The sequence below is a fragment of the Salvelinus sp. IW2-2015 genome, unplaced genomic scaffold (assembly GCF_002910315.2).
Source record: "Salvelinus sp. IW2-2015 unplaced genomic scaffold, ASM291031v2 Un_scaffold2472, whole genome shotgun sequence".
Lineage (NCBI taxonomy): Eukaryota > Metazoa > Chordata > Actinopteri > Salmoniformes > Salmonidae > Salvelinus > Salvelinus sp. IW2-2015.
Window position 1 is genome coordinate 21981 of NW_019943790.1, and position 14663 is coordinate 36643.

Sequence of the window (14663 nt, forward strand, 5' to 3'; positions counted from 1 at the left end):
TTGTTGTGCTGTCTGTGTGTGTGTGTGTGCGTGCGCATGCGGTGTGTGTGCGGTGTGTGTACATGTGTGGTGTGTGTGTGTGTGTGTGTGTGTGTGTGGTTGTGTGTGTGTGTGTTGTGCGTGCGCGTGTGTACGTGTGTGTGTGTTGGTGTGTGTGGTGTGTGTGTGTGTGTGTGTGTGTTGTGTGTTGTGTGTGTGTGTGTGTGTGTGTGTGTGTGTGTGTGTGTGTGTGTGTGTGTGTGTGTGTGTGTACGTGTGTGTGTTGCGTAGGGAACAGAGCAGAGGAGCAGAGCAGAAGTTGGAGCCGGGTCTGAGTAGGCTGACCCTGACCATAAACACACCCACTGCATCCCGGGAAGGATGACCCCAAAGGTGACCCTAAGACGACCTCCCATCACCCCACAACCCATAGCCCGTTCCAACAGCGAATAACGGACAGAAGACTTCACCTCTCACATCCTACCATTGACTCATGACCTTGAACTATGAACTATGAGGCTTTCTATGGACGTGTTTATGTTCACTCCAGAGGCAAATCTGAAGTCAGCCACTATTCCATACATAGGAAATAAGGAATAGTGGAAATCAGTGGAGGCTGGTGGGAGTAGCTATAGGAGGACGGGCTCATTGTATTGCTGGAATGGAATGAAGAACAGAGTCAAACATGTGGTTTTCATATGTTTGATACCGTTCCATTTCATTCCAGCCATTACAATGAGCCCGTCCTCCTATAGCTACTCCCACCAGCCACCACTGGTAGACATAGGGTGCCATTTTGGATCTTGTCCAGAACTGATTGGGAGGAGCCATTTTGGATCTTGTCCAGAACTGATCGGGAGGAGCCATTTTGGATCTTGTCCAGAACTGATCGGGAGGAGCCATTTTGTATCTTGTCCAGAACTGATCGGGAGGAATCTGGAAGGGGACGTCAACATGATGGATACCTGGGGATGGTGGGGGAGCATAGCCAGCCCAGTCGATGGTCAACTCCTTAAAAGATTCGAAGGAAGGGTGTGAAAGAGACATRGCTATGGCTGCATCCTGAWTCTCCACACTTGTCACAAAGGGTGCACTTGCACACATCCTGTCATGGACTTAAAAACAATGGATTGTGTAAACTGTAGGGAGTTTKCACTATTGTTAATTGTTAGAATAACCCTGGCGAGAGATGTTGACTGTTGACTTGTGGTCTCAGTGGGGATGTGAGGCAGAGGTTAATGTGGTCTCAGTGGGGACTCCCCAGAGGGGACAACAGAAGGACACTGTGACTTTCACACCACTAAACCCTGGACTTATGAGCAACCCCTGATCCCACAGCATGTGTGGTTCCTCAATTAAAAGTTTCAAGTTTATGCCGGAACTGTTTGTGGTAGATGGTGGCAGATTGTGGTAAATTGCATCATTCTGTCATTGCACCACACTATCACAAGGGGGAGTTAGAGCTCTGATTTTGGTTTCTCTCTCTCTAAAAACAGATATAAATCATTCTAAATAACAAACGGGRTTTATTTATCACAGTGTGAAAGACTGATAGCKCCTCTATATAGAGTTTCTGAATCACGGAGTCCTTCTTTGCTGATGTGAAGAAGAAACTGAATGAAAGAGAGTCCAGTGAGGATAATGAGGGYAAAAGGTTTCCCAAGTCCTGAGCTATTTTTATTAACCCTTAATGTTACCAGGTAAGTTGACTGAGAACACATTCTCATTTACAGCAAAGACCTGGGGAATAGTTACAGGGGAGAGGAGGGAGGGATCAAMGAGACAATTTTAAGGAATGTTCTCTTGATAAGTGTGTGAATTGGACCATTTTCTTGTCAAAATGTAACAAGTACTTTTGGGTGTCAGGTAGTAAAAAGTACATTATTTTCTTTAGGAATGTAGTGAAGTAAAAGTAAAAGTTGGCAAAAATAAAAATATTAAAAGTACAGATACCCAATAAAACGACTTAGAACTTTAAAGTATTTTTACTTAAGTACTTTACACCACTGTCTCTGACATAGGGTCCAGTACATCTCTTGATGATTTCTTCCTCAAAGAACTCTCGAGCCATGATACCTGAAAAAGGAGGCAACAGTGAATTATTGTGGAACACATTGCAGTCCGTGATGTTGAAGGCTACAATATTTGATGTAACCYTTTGCTTTGTAAATAGCTAAACCTACCATCAAAAATCAAATATGGGCCTGGTCCCTGGCGAGAAATTGCTCCCCACAAATGGAGTTTGATCTTCTTCCTTTTTATCTGTAGCAATTTTGAGGAAATTGCATAAGGGCAGCGGATTATTATTGATTATTCCGTGAAGATGACGTATTGAACGTCTCGCCAGCTTCGATCCATGCCTGGGCCTGCAGCACGCAAACACTCTTTGTTTGTCAGACGAATCATTGGGTCGAAATTACAGAACAGAACAAAACGACAGAACACACATGGTTAATTGTTCTGTAAAAAAAATATATATTACAGTACCAGTCAAAAGTTTGGACACACTACTCATTAAAGGGTTTTTCTTTATTTTTACTATTTTCTATATTGAGAAATAATAGTGAAGACATAAAAACTTTGGGATAAGTTGGACCGCAGAGTGAAGGAAAAGCAGCCAACAAGTGCTCAGCATAAGTGGGAACTCCTTCAAGACTGTTGTTAAAATCATTCCAGGTGAAGCTGGTTGAGAGAATGCCAAGAGTTTGCAAAGCTGTCATCAAGGCAAAGGGTGGCTACTTTAAAGAAATCTCAAATATAAAATACACTGCTCAAAAAAAATAAAGGGAACACTAAAATAACACTCCTAGATCTGAGATGAATGAAAAACATTCTTATTAAATACTTTTTCTTTACATAGTTGAATGTGCTGACTACAAAATCACACAAAAAATTATCAATGAAATCAAATTTATCAAACCCTAGGAGGTCTGGATGTGGAGTCACACTCAAAATTAAAGTGGAAAAACCACACTTACAGGCTGATCCAACTTTGATTGTAATGTCCTTAAAACAAGTCAAAATGAGGCTCAGTAGTGTGTGTGGCCTCCACTGCCTGTATGACCTCCCTACAACGCCGGGCATGCTCCTGATGAGTGGCGGATTGTCTCCTGAGGGATCTCCTCCCAGACCTGGACTAAAGCATCCGCCAACTCCTGGACAGTCTGTGGTGCAACGTGGCGTTGGTGGATGGAGCGAGACATGTTGTCCCAGATGTGCTCAATTGGATTCAGGTCTGGGGAACGCGGCCAAGTCCATTAGCTATCCAATGCTTTCCTCTGCAGAAACTGCTGACACACTCCAGCCACATGAGGTCTAGCATTGTCTTGCATTAGGAGAACCCAGGGCCAACCGCACCAGCATATGGTCTCACAAGGGGTCTGAGGGATCTCATCTCGGTACCTAATGGCAGTCAGGCTACCTCTGGCGAGCACATGGAGGCTGTGCGGCCCCCAAAAAATGCCACCCCACACCATGACTGACCCACCGCCAAACGGTCATGCTGGAGGATGTTGCAGGCAGCAGAACGTTCTCCACGGCGTCTCCCAGACTCTGTCACGTCTGTCACATGTGCGTGTGAACCTTCTTTCATCTGTGAAGAGCAACAGGTCTAGTGGCGAATTTGCCAATCTTGGTGTTCTCTGGCAAATGCCAAACGTCCTGCACGGTGTTGGGCTGTAAGCACACCCCCACCTGTGGACGTCGGGCCCTCATACCACCCTCATGGAGGTCTGTTTCTGACCGTTTGAGCAGAACACATGCACATTTGTGGCCTGCTGGAGGTCATTTTGCAGGGCTCTGGCAGTGCTCCTCCTAATCCTCCTGCACAAAAGCGGAGGGTAGCGGTCCTGCTGCTGGGTTGTTGCCCTCCTACGGCCTCCTCCACGTCTCCTGACTGTATGGGCTGTCTCCTGGTAGCGCCTCCATGCTCCTGACACTACGCTGACAGACACAGCAAACCTTCTGCCACAGCTCGCATTGATGTGACTCCTGGATGAAGCTGCACTACCTGAGCCACTTGTGTGGGTTGTAGACTCCGTCTCATGCTACCACTAGAGTGAAAGCACCGCCAGCATTCAAAAGTGACCAAAACATCAGCCAGGAAGCATAGGAACTGAGAATGGTCTGTGGTCACCACCTGCAGAACCACTCCTTTATTGGGGGTGTCTTGCTAATTGCCTATAATTTCCTTTTGTCTATTCCATTTGCACAACAGCATTAAATGTGATTGTCAATCATGTTGCTTCCTAAGTGGACAGTTTGATTTCACAGAAGTGTGATTGACTTGGAGTTACATTGTGTTGTTTAAGTGTTCCCTTTATTTTTTTGAGCAGTGTATATTTTGATTTGTTTAACACTTTTTTTGGTTACTACTTGATTCCATATGTGTTATTTCATAGTTTTGATGTCGTCACTATTTTTCTACAATGTAGAAAATAGTTCAAATAAAGAAAACCCTTGAATGAGTTGGTGTTTTAAAACTTTTGACCAGTAGTGTATATATAGTGGCAAGAAAAAGTATGTGAACCCTTTGGAAATACCTGGAATTCCACTCCAGAAGGCGTATTTTCTTCTGTTGAAGCGATTCTGTTGTTGATTTACTTCTGTGTTTTGGGTCATTGTCTTGTTGCATCAACCAACTTCTGTTGAGCTTCAATTGGCAGACAGATAGCCTWACATTCTCCTGCKAAATGTCTTGATAAACTTAGGAATTCATTTTTCCGTCGATGATAGCAAGCTGTCCAGGATCRGAGGCAGCAAAGCAGCRCCAAACCATGATGCTCCCTCCWCCATACTTTACAGTTGGGATGAGGTTGATTTTGGTGTGTTGTGCCTTTTTTTCTCTACACATATTGTTGTGTGTTCCTTCCAAACCTACTCCGGCCAAATCCGGACGACTCTGGGCCAATTGGGACTCCCAATCACGGCCGGATGTGATACAGCCTGGTTTCGAACCAGGTACTCTTGCACTGAGATGCAGTGCATTAGACCGCTGTGCCACTCGAGAGCCCATTTGAGTTAGCACTGTAGCTAGTTAGCTAATAATACATCATTTCTTGTACTGTCTGCCCTGGCCTGTCTCCCTGGCCTGTCTCCCTGGCCTGTCTCACCCTGTTTGGTACAGGTACCCCAACCACACTCCCCGTCTCTCCCGAGCTTTCGCTCGCCTCCAGCACACACGCACTGTTGACCACGCCCCAAGTAGTTATATATATATATATATATATATAAAAAACATTTTGATATTTTGCTATTTGCCTCATAACTCCTGCATACTTTGTTGACATTGAACTTTGTTGTGTACACAACCTTGGGACAGACTATCTTTGTTCCCACTCTCGGGACTCTGACTCTCTATTGGTTACAGACTTTAAGACTCATAGCCTGGTTCCTCTCTAGGTTTCTTCCTAGGTTTTGGCCTTTCTAGGGAGTTTCTCCTAGCCACCGTGCTAGGAAGAACCACTGTAGATGGGACTGTTTTTGTTTCTCATTTATATATAGGTTTATAGATTTTTATAAAGAATATTAAAAAATACAATCTATTTGCAGTGAAGGCGCTCAACATCTACGTCACATTTAGTCATCTAACAGACTCCCATCCAGAGCGATACACAGAAGCAACCAGGGGCAACGCTGTGCTCAACGGCACGTCGACAGATCTCCCACAAGGTCAAGAAACGGGAACCCGAACCAGCGACCTATCAGCCACCGGCCCAAGCTCCCAACCGGCCAGGCCACCAGCCATCCAACCCCCCCCCCCCCGCAGTTCCCCAAGAGCTGCCCTTCAACCATACGATATTTTTTTCATAAAATAAATCCATTCCCCGCCCCCCCCGGATTAGACTCTAGAGGGTTAATAAAAGGTAACCCTATGTCATATCCTCTCATACCCCCTCAATTCGAGTCTTGGTTTTAACTTAACAGCCCTTCACTGTCAAAGAGGTAAACTATTTAAAGAGTGCATGACCAACAAAATCTATGAATATAGCAGCCTATAGCCTAATTTCGTCAGTCAAACATAATTTTGTTATTTCTTAAATAGGAAGAAATAGTAAAGTCTAGAAATGTAATCAATTACAAATTACATGACCTTACCACAGAGTAGATTTWAAAAAAAATACTGCCCCCTCCCCTGGACTGAAATTGATAAAGGATGACCTTCCTCACTTTCCTCCAGGTAAGGAGGACATTACATTTCTATCTGTCCCGAACCACTGTGTTCTTGAGAAAGCAACTTCCAGTGCAATAGTATTCTAATCTCCACAATGTCTTTAATGGATCTTGCACCAATGTTACTTAACCATGACAATCTGGTTGTCTGTTGGCAGAAACCTTGGTTTGATCCATAAACGAATTGTGACAATGTAWCGTTCGTCGTCTGGAGGAGAAGAAGAGGAGGACCAAAGCGCAGCGTGGTATGTGTCCATAATGTTTTAATAATAAAACTGAACACTGAAACAAAACAATAAACCGACAAACGAACAGTCCCGAAAGGTGAAACACAAAAACACTAAACAGGAAATAACCACCCACAAAACACAACAGAAAACAGGCTACCTAAATAGTATCCAAAAATACTGGATAAAACAAAAATATATTTGGCTACTGTATATTTACAGTGAGCTGCTGCCGCCTAGCGGTCATGCCGCAGCGCTGCATGGGCTCACACAGAAGAACACGCCCTCAGACAAGCCAACAGCCTATCACCGAAGGCTGGAACYATGTCACATGCACTTTTCAACCAACCAGTAGTCAATACCCCGCACAGTAAGTAGGAGCCGGCGATACACCAATAGTCTGCCATAAAACCTTAAAGAAGAAGACAGGACAGTAGAAACAACAACAAACAGTGATTAGATATAGCTACAGTAGCTAGTTACAATGTAACAACAACGTGTTAATATTGCATCCATTCTATCAACAGCTATACTTTTGTAAAACTCACTTTGTAATTGTGAAGCAGGTCAGAATTAGAAACAAACTCGTGGTTTTATTTGTTTAACGAGTGTTGAGAACTTTGGACTGAGTGACCATTGAACTCGTACTGACCGGTCCTCCCTATCAGAATTCCGAAGTTCCCCATATATCCCGTGCTCTGGTCATTCGGCCATGGCCCTCCGTGTCCTCCAAACCGTGGCGGCGGTGGCTGTTCTCTGTCGMTTCCCCGTAACGTTAACTCGGGCTGGGGACAAGACAGAGGGGACTCCCGGCCAATCCTACGTGGCTGCGGTATACGAGCACCGGATAATTCTGAACCCGGAGCCGCACGTACCTCTGTCCCGGACCGCGGCGCTCAAGCACATGATGAGCAACTTGGATGTGTACGAGGAGCAGGCCGCGCGAGCTGCGGAACAGGTTGTCTACATTTAGGGGGGGGGCTGGTAGAGGGTCTTCTCTTTCAATTAACATAACCAGATGTGTTAGTGCGGGGCTGGAACTAAAGCCTGCACGCCCTGCCGCTAAGCTCTTCAGGACTGGGTTACACTCGTCTTTGACAGGAAGGATACACATCAATCTTGAAGTGCTGGAGTTAGCTTTAAAGCTCTCTTCTCCCTTTCGAGTCTCACCCGTTTCCCTAATTCTCTCTCTTTCAGGGGGCTCAGATCATAGTATTTCCAGAGGATGGTCTCCAGGGGTTTAACTTCAGTCGTCTGTCCATCTCTGGTTACCTAGAGACCATCCCTGACCCACAGTCCGAGGACTGGAACCCCTGTACACAGACAGACAGACACACTCACACTGAGGTATGTACAGGGCCGGCTCCAGAACGAATCAGTTGAACGGCCCTTTGGGTGTGCAAGCGCAAGCGCATGCACGTTCACAATAGTTTTTTAAACGGTGTTATAGTAAAAACCATAGGCAGCTCGTGAGTTTCCAGTTTGGGGAAGCTTACAATTGATCCTACCATTTCTACTAAGCTTTGTGCCAGTTCTGATTATTTTTATATGCACATTTTTGTGGAACACTTTAATTTCAATAATAACGTTTTAATTTCTCAGAATCATTGTCACGTGGTTAATCATAAAAATCTGAAGTAAAATAATACAAATCTATAAGTTAAAATTTAACTAAGGCAAGAATACCAGCCTCAGCCATATGGACACATTGATCTATTGGCAGTTAAAGAAATGAGTGCATAGAACTCAAAGATAGCCTATTGGCCAATGCAGCAGTAAGCCTAGAAGTTCCATAGTCAACTAAGTAAAATACATAGGCCTAAAGCTGACAAATAACAGTAGAAAATATCCTGATGAAAATTCAGGTTCTTTCAATCTCATTCATCTCTCTACTCTGCCTGTCTGCCTCCCTTACTATCTGTCTTGACTTGAGCTATAGCTAGTGAAGTGTAACATTGTATCAAATCAACTGGGTTGGCCGGAAGAAGCTGTCGCTAGCGAACATGCAACATAGTATCAACTAGCCTGTTCTAGGCCCTCAGTCTCCCACGCCAGTGACCTCGGGACAGACAGCTGTTTTTTTAATGACTTTCCACTGGATATATGGAATCATCAGATCGTGATATTTTGTTCGGGAGTGTTGGAAAATATGTTTCAAATACTGAGGAGTTATCATTCGCGATGGATATTTWAAAAAAGAGACTTTGTGTGAGGTGAAGAAGAAATGACTGAGAAGCTCAGTTTATTAGTGGTGGACGTGGGGTGTTAAGACAATCAGATATCAGACATCCACAAATGGGCACTTTCCTATTTTTGCAGGCAGCAGACCAGGTAGGAGGCCAACCTCTGTGTGCTCAGGCACGCGCGCTCCCTCAACGTTATCAGGAAAGAGAAACCAGACATGCTCATTGCTAACATGGACCAAACAAAAGACAATAAAATAAAAAAAATACAAAACTCACAATGGTTATGAAATAAACCTAAACCTGTTTCTCARAAGTGTAACAGGTTGTGAACTCTGCAAACAATGAGAACTGTAAATTACTGTAAATAATACCAGTGGAGGCTGGTAGGCAGAGCTATAGGAGGATGGGCTCATTGTAATGGGTGGAATTGAATTAATGGAACAGAGTCAAACAATATATGTTTCATTTATTCTATTCCAGCCCATACCTCTATAGCTCCTCCCACCATCCTCCTCAGATTGCTACATGCATTAACAAACATTAATGTAACCGAATGATGGGGGATTTACAGTACATTTAGTAGGTCTACAGGTGACATGTGTAATGGGGAATTGATCAAAAATAAACAATCAAAGGGCAAACAATTGACAAAACAATGAATGGGCAAGAATTGGCTGGAGACAGCATTCTGGGGAGGTGAACAGATGCATTCTGGMGAGGTGAACAGATGCATTCTGGGGAGGTGAACAGATGCATTCTGGAGAGGTGAACAGATGCATTCTGGGGAGGTGAACAGATGCATTCTGGGGAGCTGAACGAAGGTACTAAACGATATCATAACCGCCATCGATAAAAGACAGTATTGTGCAGCCGTCTTCATCAACCTGGCCAAGGCTTTCGAATCTGTCAATCACCGTATTCTTATCAGCAGACTCAACAGCCTTGGTTTCTCAAATGATTGCCTCGCCTGGTTCACCAACTACTTCTCAGACAGAGTTCAGTGTGTCAAATCGGAGGGCTTGTTGTCCGGACCTCTGGCAGTCTCTATGGGGGTACCACAGGGTTTAATTCTCGGACAGACTCTTTTCTCTGTATATATCAACGATGTCGTTCTTGCTGCGGGTGATTCCCTGATCCACCTCTACGCAGACGACACCATTCTGTATACATCTGGCCCTTCTTTGGACACTGTGTTAACTAACCTCCAAACGAGCTTCAATGCCATACAACACTCCTTCCGTGGCCTCCAACTGCTCTTAAACGCTAGTAAAAACAAATGCATGCTTTTCAACCGTTCGCTGCCCGCACCCGCCCGCCTGACTAGCATCACTACTCTGGACGGTTCTGACTTAGAATATGTGGACAACTGCAAATACCTAGGTGTCTGACTAGACTGTAAACTCTCCTTCCAGACTCCTATTAAACATCTCCAATCAAAAATGTAATCTAGAATTGGCTTCCTGTTTCGCAACAAAGCCTCCTTCACTCACGCCGCCAAACATACCCTCGTAAAACTGACTATCCTACCGATCCTTGACTTTGGCGATGTCATTTACAAAATAGCTTCCAATACTCTACTCAGCAAACTGGACGCAGTCTATCACAGTGCCATCCGTTTTGTCACCAAAGCCCCATATACGACCCACCACTGCGACTGGTATGCTCCAGTCGGCTGGCCCTCGCTACATATTCGTCGCCAGACCCACTGGCTCCAGGTCATCTATAAGTCTATGCTAGGTAAAGCTCCGCCTTATCTCAGCTAACTGGTCACGATAACAACACCCACCCGTAGCACACGCTCCAGCAGGTATATCTCACTGGTCATCCCCAAAGCCAACACCTCCTTTGGCCGCCTTTCCTTCCAGTTCTCTGCTGCCAATGACTGTAACGAATTGCAAAAATCGCTGAAGCTGGAGACTTTTACTTCCCCCACTAACTTTAAACATCAGCTATCTGAGCAGCTTACCGATCGCTGCAGCTGTACATAGTCCATCTGTAAATAGCCCACCCAATCTACCTACCTCATCCCCATATTGTTTTTATTTACTTTTCTGCTCTTTTGCACCCCAGTATCTCTACTTGCACATCACCATCTGCGCATCTATCACTCCAGTGTTAATCTGCTAAATTGTAATTACTTCGCTACTATGGCCTATTTATTGTCTTACCTCCTCATGCCGTTTGAACACACTGTATATAGACTTATTTTTTCTATTGTGTTATTGACTGTACGTTTGTTTATGTGTAACTCTGTGTTGTTGTTTGTGTCGCACTGCTTTGCTTTATCTGGGCCAGGTCACAGTTGTAAATGAGAACTTGTTCTCAACTGGCCTACCTGGTTAAATAAAGGTGAAATAAAAATTCTTTAAAAAAAAATGCTCTCTGCTGAAACTCTCTCACCGGAGAAGGCATCCGAGTGAGCGAAACAGCGCCCCTCTGTCTTACAGTATGTTGCCCATGTATCTGATGCTGTCTGGACAGAAGTAGTATGACATGTCATACTCTTTTGGTACAGACAGCATCAGATACATGGGGCTACACATACTGAGACAGAGAGGTGCTGATTTACTGTCCAGACAGCATCAGATACATGGTCTACACATACTGAGACAGAGGGGAGCTGTTTCACTGTCCAGACAGCATCAGATACATGGTCTACACATACTGAGACAGAGGGGTGCTGTTACACTCACTTGGATGCTTTATTTGAGATTGATGCGTCTTTCTGCCGGGCGCGTCTCAAATAAATTATCAATATTTTATTTGGACGGACAAGGAGGTGCGGTAGGGCGGGCCAGGCCCACCAATAAAGCCAGACCTGAGTACACACACACACACACACACACTGAGTGTACAAAACATTAAGAACACCTTCCTAATATTGAGTTGCAATTCATCAGGTCATGGACTCTACAAGGTGTCCAAAGTGTTCCACAGGGATTCTGGCCCATGTGGACTCCAACGCTTCCCACAGTTGTGTCAAGTTGGTTGGAAGTCTTTTTGGTGGTGAACCATTCTTGATACACACGGGAAAATGTTGAGCATGAAAAACCCAGCAGCGTTGCAGTTCTTGACACAAACAGGTGCGCCTGGCACCTACTACCATACCCCCGTTCAAAGGCACTTACATCTTTTGTCTTGCCCATTCGCTCTCTGAATGGCACACATTCTGTACACAATCATGTCTCAATTGTCTCAAGGCTTAAAAGTTCTTCATTAACCTGTCTCCTCCCCTTCATCTACTCTGATTGAAGTGGATTTATCAAGTGACATCAATAAGGGATCATAGCTTCCACCTGGATTCACCTGGTCAGTCTGTCATGGAAAGAACAGGTGTTCCTAATGCTTTGTACACTGTGTTTGTCTTTTGGTATATTTTTTTGGGGGGGGATCAAATATCGTCAAATGTGTATTCTGTCCTGTTCTCTCTCAGGTCCTCCAGAGGTTGAGCTGCATGGCTCGACGTCACAGTCTTTACCTGGTGGCCAACATGCCTGATCTCCAGCCCTGCCCTCTGACCTCTCACCCCACCTGCCCCKCCGATGGGCGCTGGCAGTTCAACACTGATGTCGTCTTCAGGTTGGTAGTACCTGTGTTGCTGTTTTGAACACGTCGTTCATGAGCCGCTAGAGAATAAAAGGTGGACAGGAAGTTTCAGGTTTTATAAAACCCTCCAGAGGTGCTCTTGGAATAGAGGAATTACATTATATTGCGTTTATATACAGGAGTTGGAATGATGTTTTTGCTATATTGTTAAGAGGCGTTCATTCAAAGCGCACCCCCACCATCAACCATTCTCTGTATGTACAGTATGTTTAATAATATATATTCTYTAGATGAAAAAGACATGTTGTTCTCCCATTCACTGCAGGTCGGACGGTTCCCTGGCAGCGCGCTACCACAAACACAACCTCTACTTTGAGAACGCTTTCGATGCCCCGCCCAGACTAGAGGTGGTGACCTTTGACACGCCGTTRGCCGGACGGTTTGGAGTGTTCACCTGCTTCGACATCCTGTTCCATGACCCTACCATCAGACTACTGGAGCAGGTACGTACAGGAAGCTCAGAGGGCGGCAGGTAGCCCTGTGGTTAGAGCGTTGGGCCAGTAACCCCCCCACACAATTATATATTTTTTTTAATCGTTCGAGTTGCCCTTGAGCAAGATACTTGACCCTAATTGCTCCTGCATCGCTGTTGTTGATGGCAGACCCTGGCTGTGACCCGCACTCTCTGAGGGTTTCTCAGGGAGAGTAGGATATGTAAAAAAATATATATAAAAAAAATACAATTCACACATGCATATTAATACACACTGGTATATGTGTGTAATAGGACAAATATAAMCTCTCACCAAATTATTATTATACAAACACACACACACCTTTTTCCCACAATGTTTCATTATGCTTCCAAATGAAGTTGTTAACAGTCTGTGTTCATGTTTCTGTCTTTCTATTTCTCCTCAGGGTATCAGACAGATGGTCTACCCCACAGCCTGGATGAACCAGCTTCCTCTGCTGTCAGCCGTTCAGTTCCAGAGAGCCTTCAGTCGGGGAGCTAACACCACTCTGCTGGCAGCTAARATCAGGGCAGACAGCCTGGGTATGACAGGAAGTGGCATCTTCACCCCTGGAACTGCCATCTACCACCATGCCAGGGCTGGGCAGCCAGAGGAGGGGAGGCTGCTGGTGCTGAGGATACCTGTACTGGACACTGCCTGGCTGGGAACAGAGAAGAGGGCCAAGGGACAGGCAGGAGGAGAGGGGACGACAGGGGGAGAGACTGCAGGAGGAGAGGGAGAGGCAGGAGGAGAGACTGCAAGAGGAGAGGGGGAGGCAGGAGGAGAGACTGCAAGAGGAGAGGGGGAGGCAGGAGGAGAGGGGGAGATGGGAGGAGAGGCTGTGGAAGCTTATACCAGGTCACCTAAGCCTCTGTCTGGACAGAGGGAGGGCAACTCTGGGTTCTGTCTACAGGAGAGTCAACACTGCCAGGAGGATTCTGTCTCTACTTCTCCTCCTACCGTCTCTCCCTCACCCCCCTTTCCCTTCACCTCCTCTATGATGTATGATCCCTTCTCCTTCCTCCTGCTGAGTGGTTCAGAGGGCCAGCTGACTGTGTGTGACGGTCCTTTCTGTTGCCACCTGCAGTACCGACGCTCCCCACAGGGGGACAATGCAGAGCTCTATGCTCTAGGAGCGTTCTCTGGCACTCACACGGTTAACGGACGCTACAATGTACAGGTAGGGACCAACGTTTAAATTGACTCACAATACAACTTCCATTTGGAACTGCACTGTGTATACTATATAGTCTACTAGTTCTACTCAGTATACAGTCTACCAGTTCTACTCAGTATACAGTCTACCAGTTGTATACAGTCTACTCAGTCTACTCATTACAGTTCTACAGTTCTCTAGTATACAGTCTACTACATGCTTTCTACTCACAGATATCAGTCTACTAGTTCTACTCACTAATAAGTCTCCAGTTCTACCAGTCAGTAATACAACGTCTATAATCAGTCTACTAGTTTACTAGCTATACAGTCTACAGTTCTACTCAGTAAGTCTACATCTACGTACAGTACTAGTTCTATCAGTATAACAGTTCACTAGTTTCTACTCATGTATACAGTCTACTAGTTCTACTCAGTATACAGTCTACCAGTTCTACTCAGTATACAGTTGACCAGTTCCTAAGCTTGAGTTTTTACCTCATGTCCAGCTGTGATCTTCCAATAATTAAGCCTCTTGCAGTAGTACAACAGTTCATGCATGGTATTGATGAATAACCCCTCCCCCTCCAGGTGTGCGCGTTGGTCCGCTGCTTGGGGTCGGAGGTCAGCTCCTGTGGACAGGAAGTGGAGGAGGCAGAGTCGAGAGTTGACTTCCTATTGGAGGGGAAGTTCGGAACCCGTCACGTTTACCCGTCGTTGCTAGGGAGCGGCATGGTTCTAGAACAACCTGACCAGGTCAAGACGACCGCAGATGGTCGAGTGACCATGGAACACTCAGGGATGACCGTCGGACTAGTGACCGCATGTCTCTACGGCAGGGTGTACGACCAGGACTAAGGTGTGTGAGAGAGAGAGAGAGAGAG

At 45.4% G+C, this 14663-nt stretch overlaps 1 protein-coding gene and 1 pseudogene across 1 annotated transcript; both read left to right on the forward strand.

Moving 5' to 3' along the window:
• Window positions 1-653, forward strand: part of LOC139025290 (SH3 domain-binding protein 5-like) — a 7650-nt pseudogene extending 6997 nt beyond the window's left edge.
• A 5864-nt stretch (window positions 654-6517) lies between these two features.
• Window positions 6518-14663, forward strand: LOC112074045 (biotinidase). The gene is made up of 6 exons (XM_070440368.1): window positions 6518-7335; window positions 7575-7724; window positions 11997-12142; window positions 12435-12612; window positions 13031-13804; window positions 14371-14663. The coding sequence occupies exons 1-6, from the start codon at window positions 7090-7092 to the stop codon at window positions 14635-14637; spliced, it is 1761 nt and encodes a 586-aa protein (XP_070296469.1). The 5' UTR covers window positions 6518-7089; the 3' UTR covers window positions 14638-14663.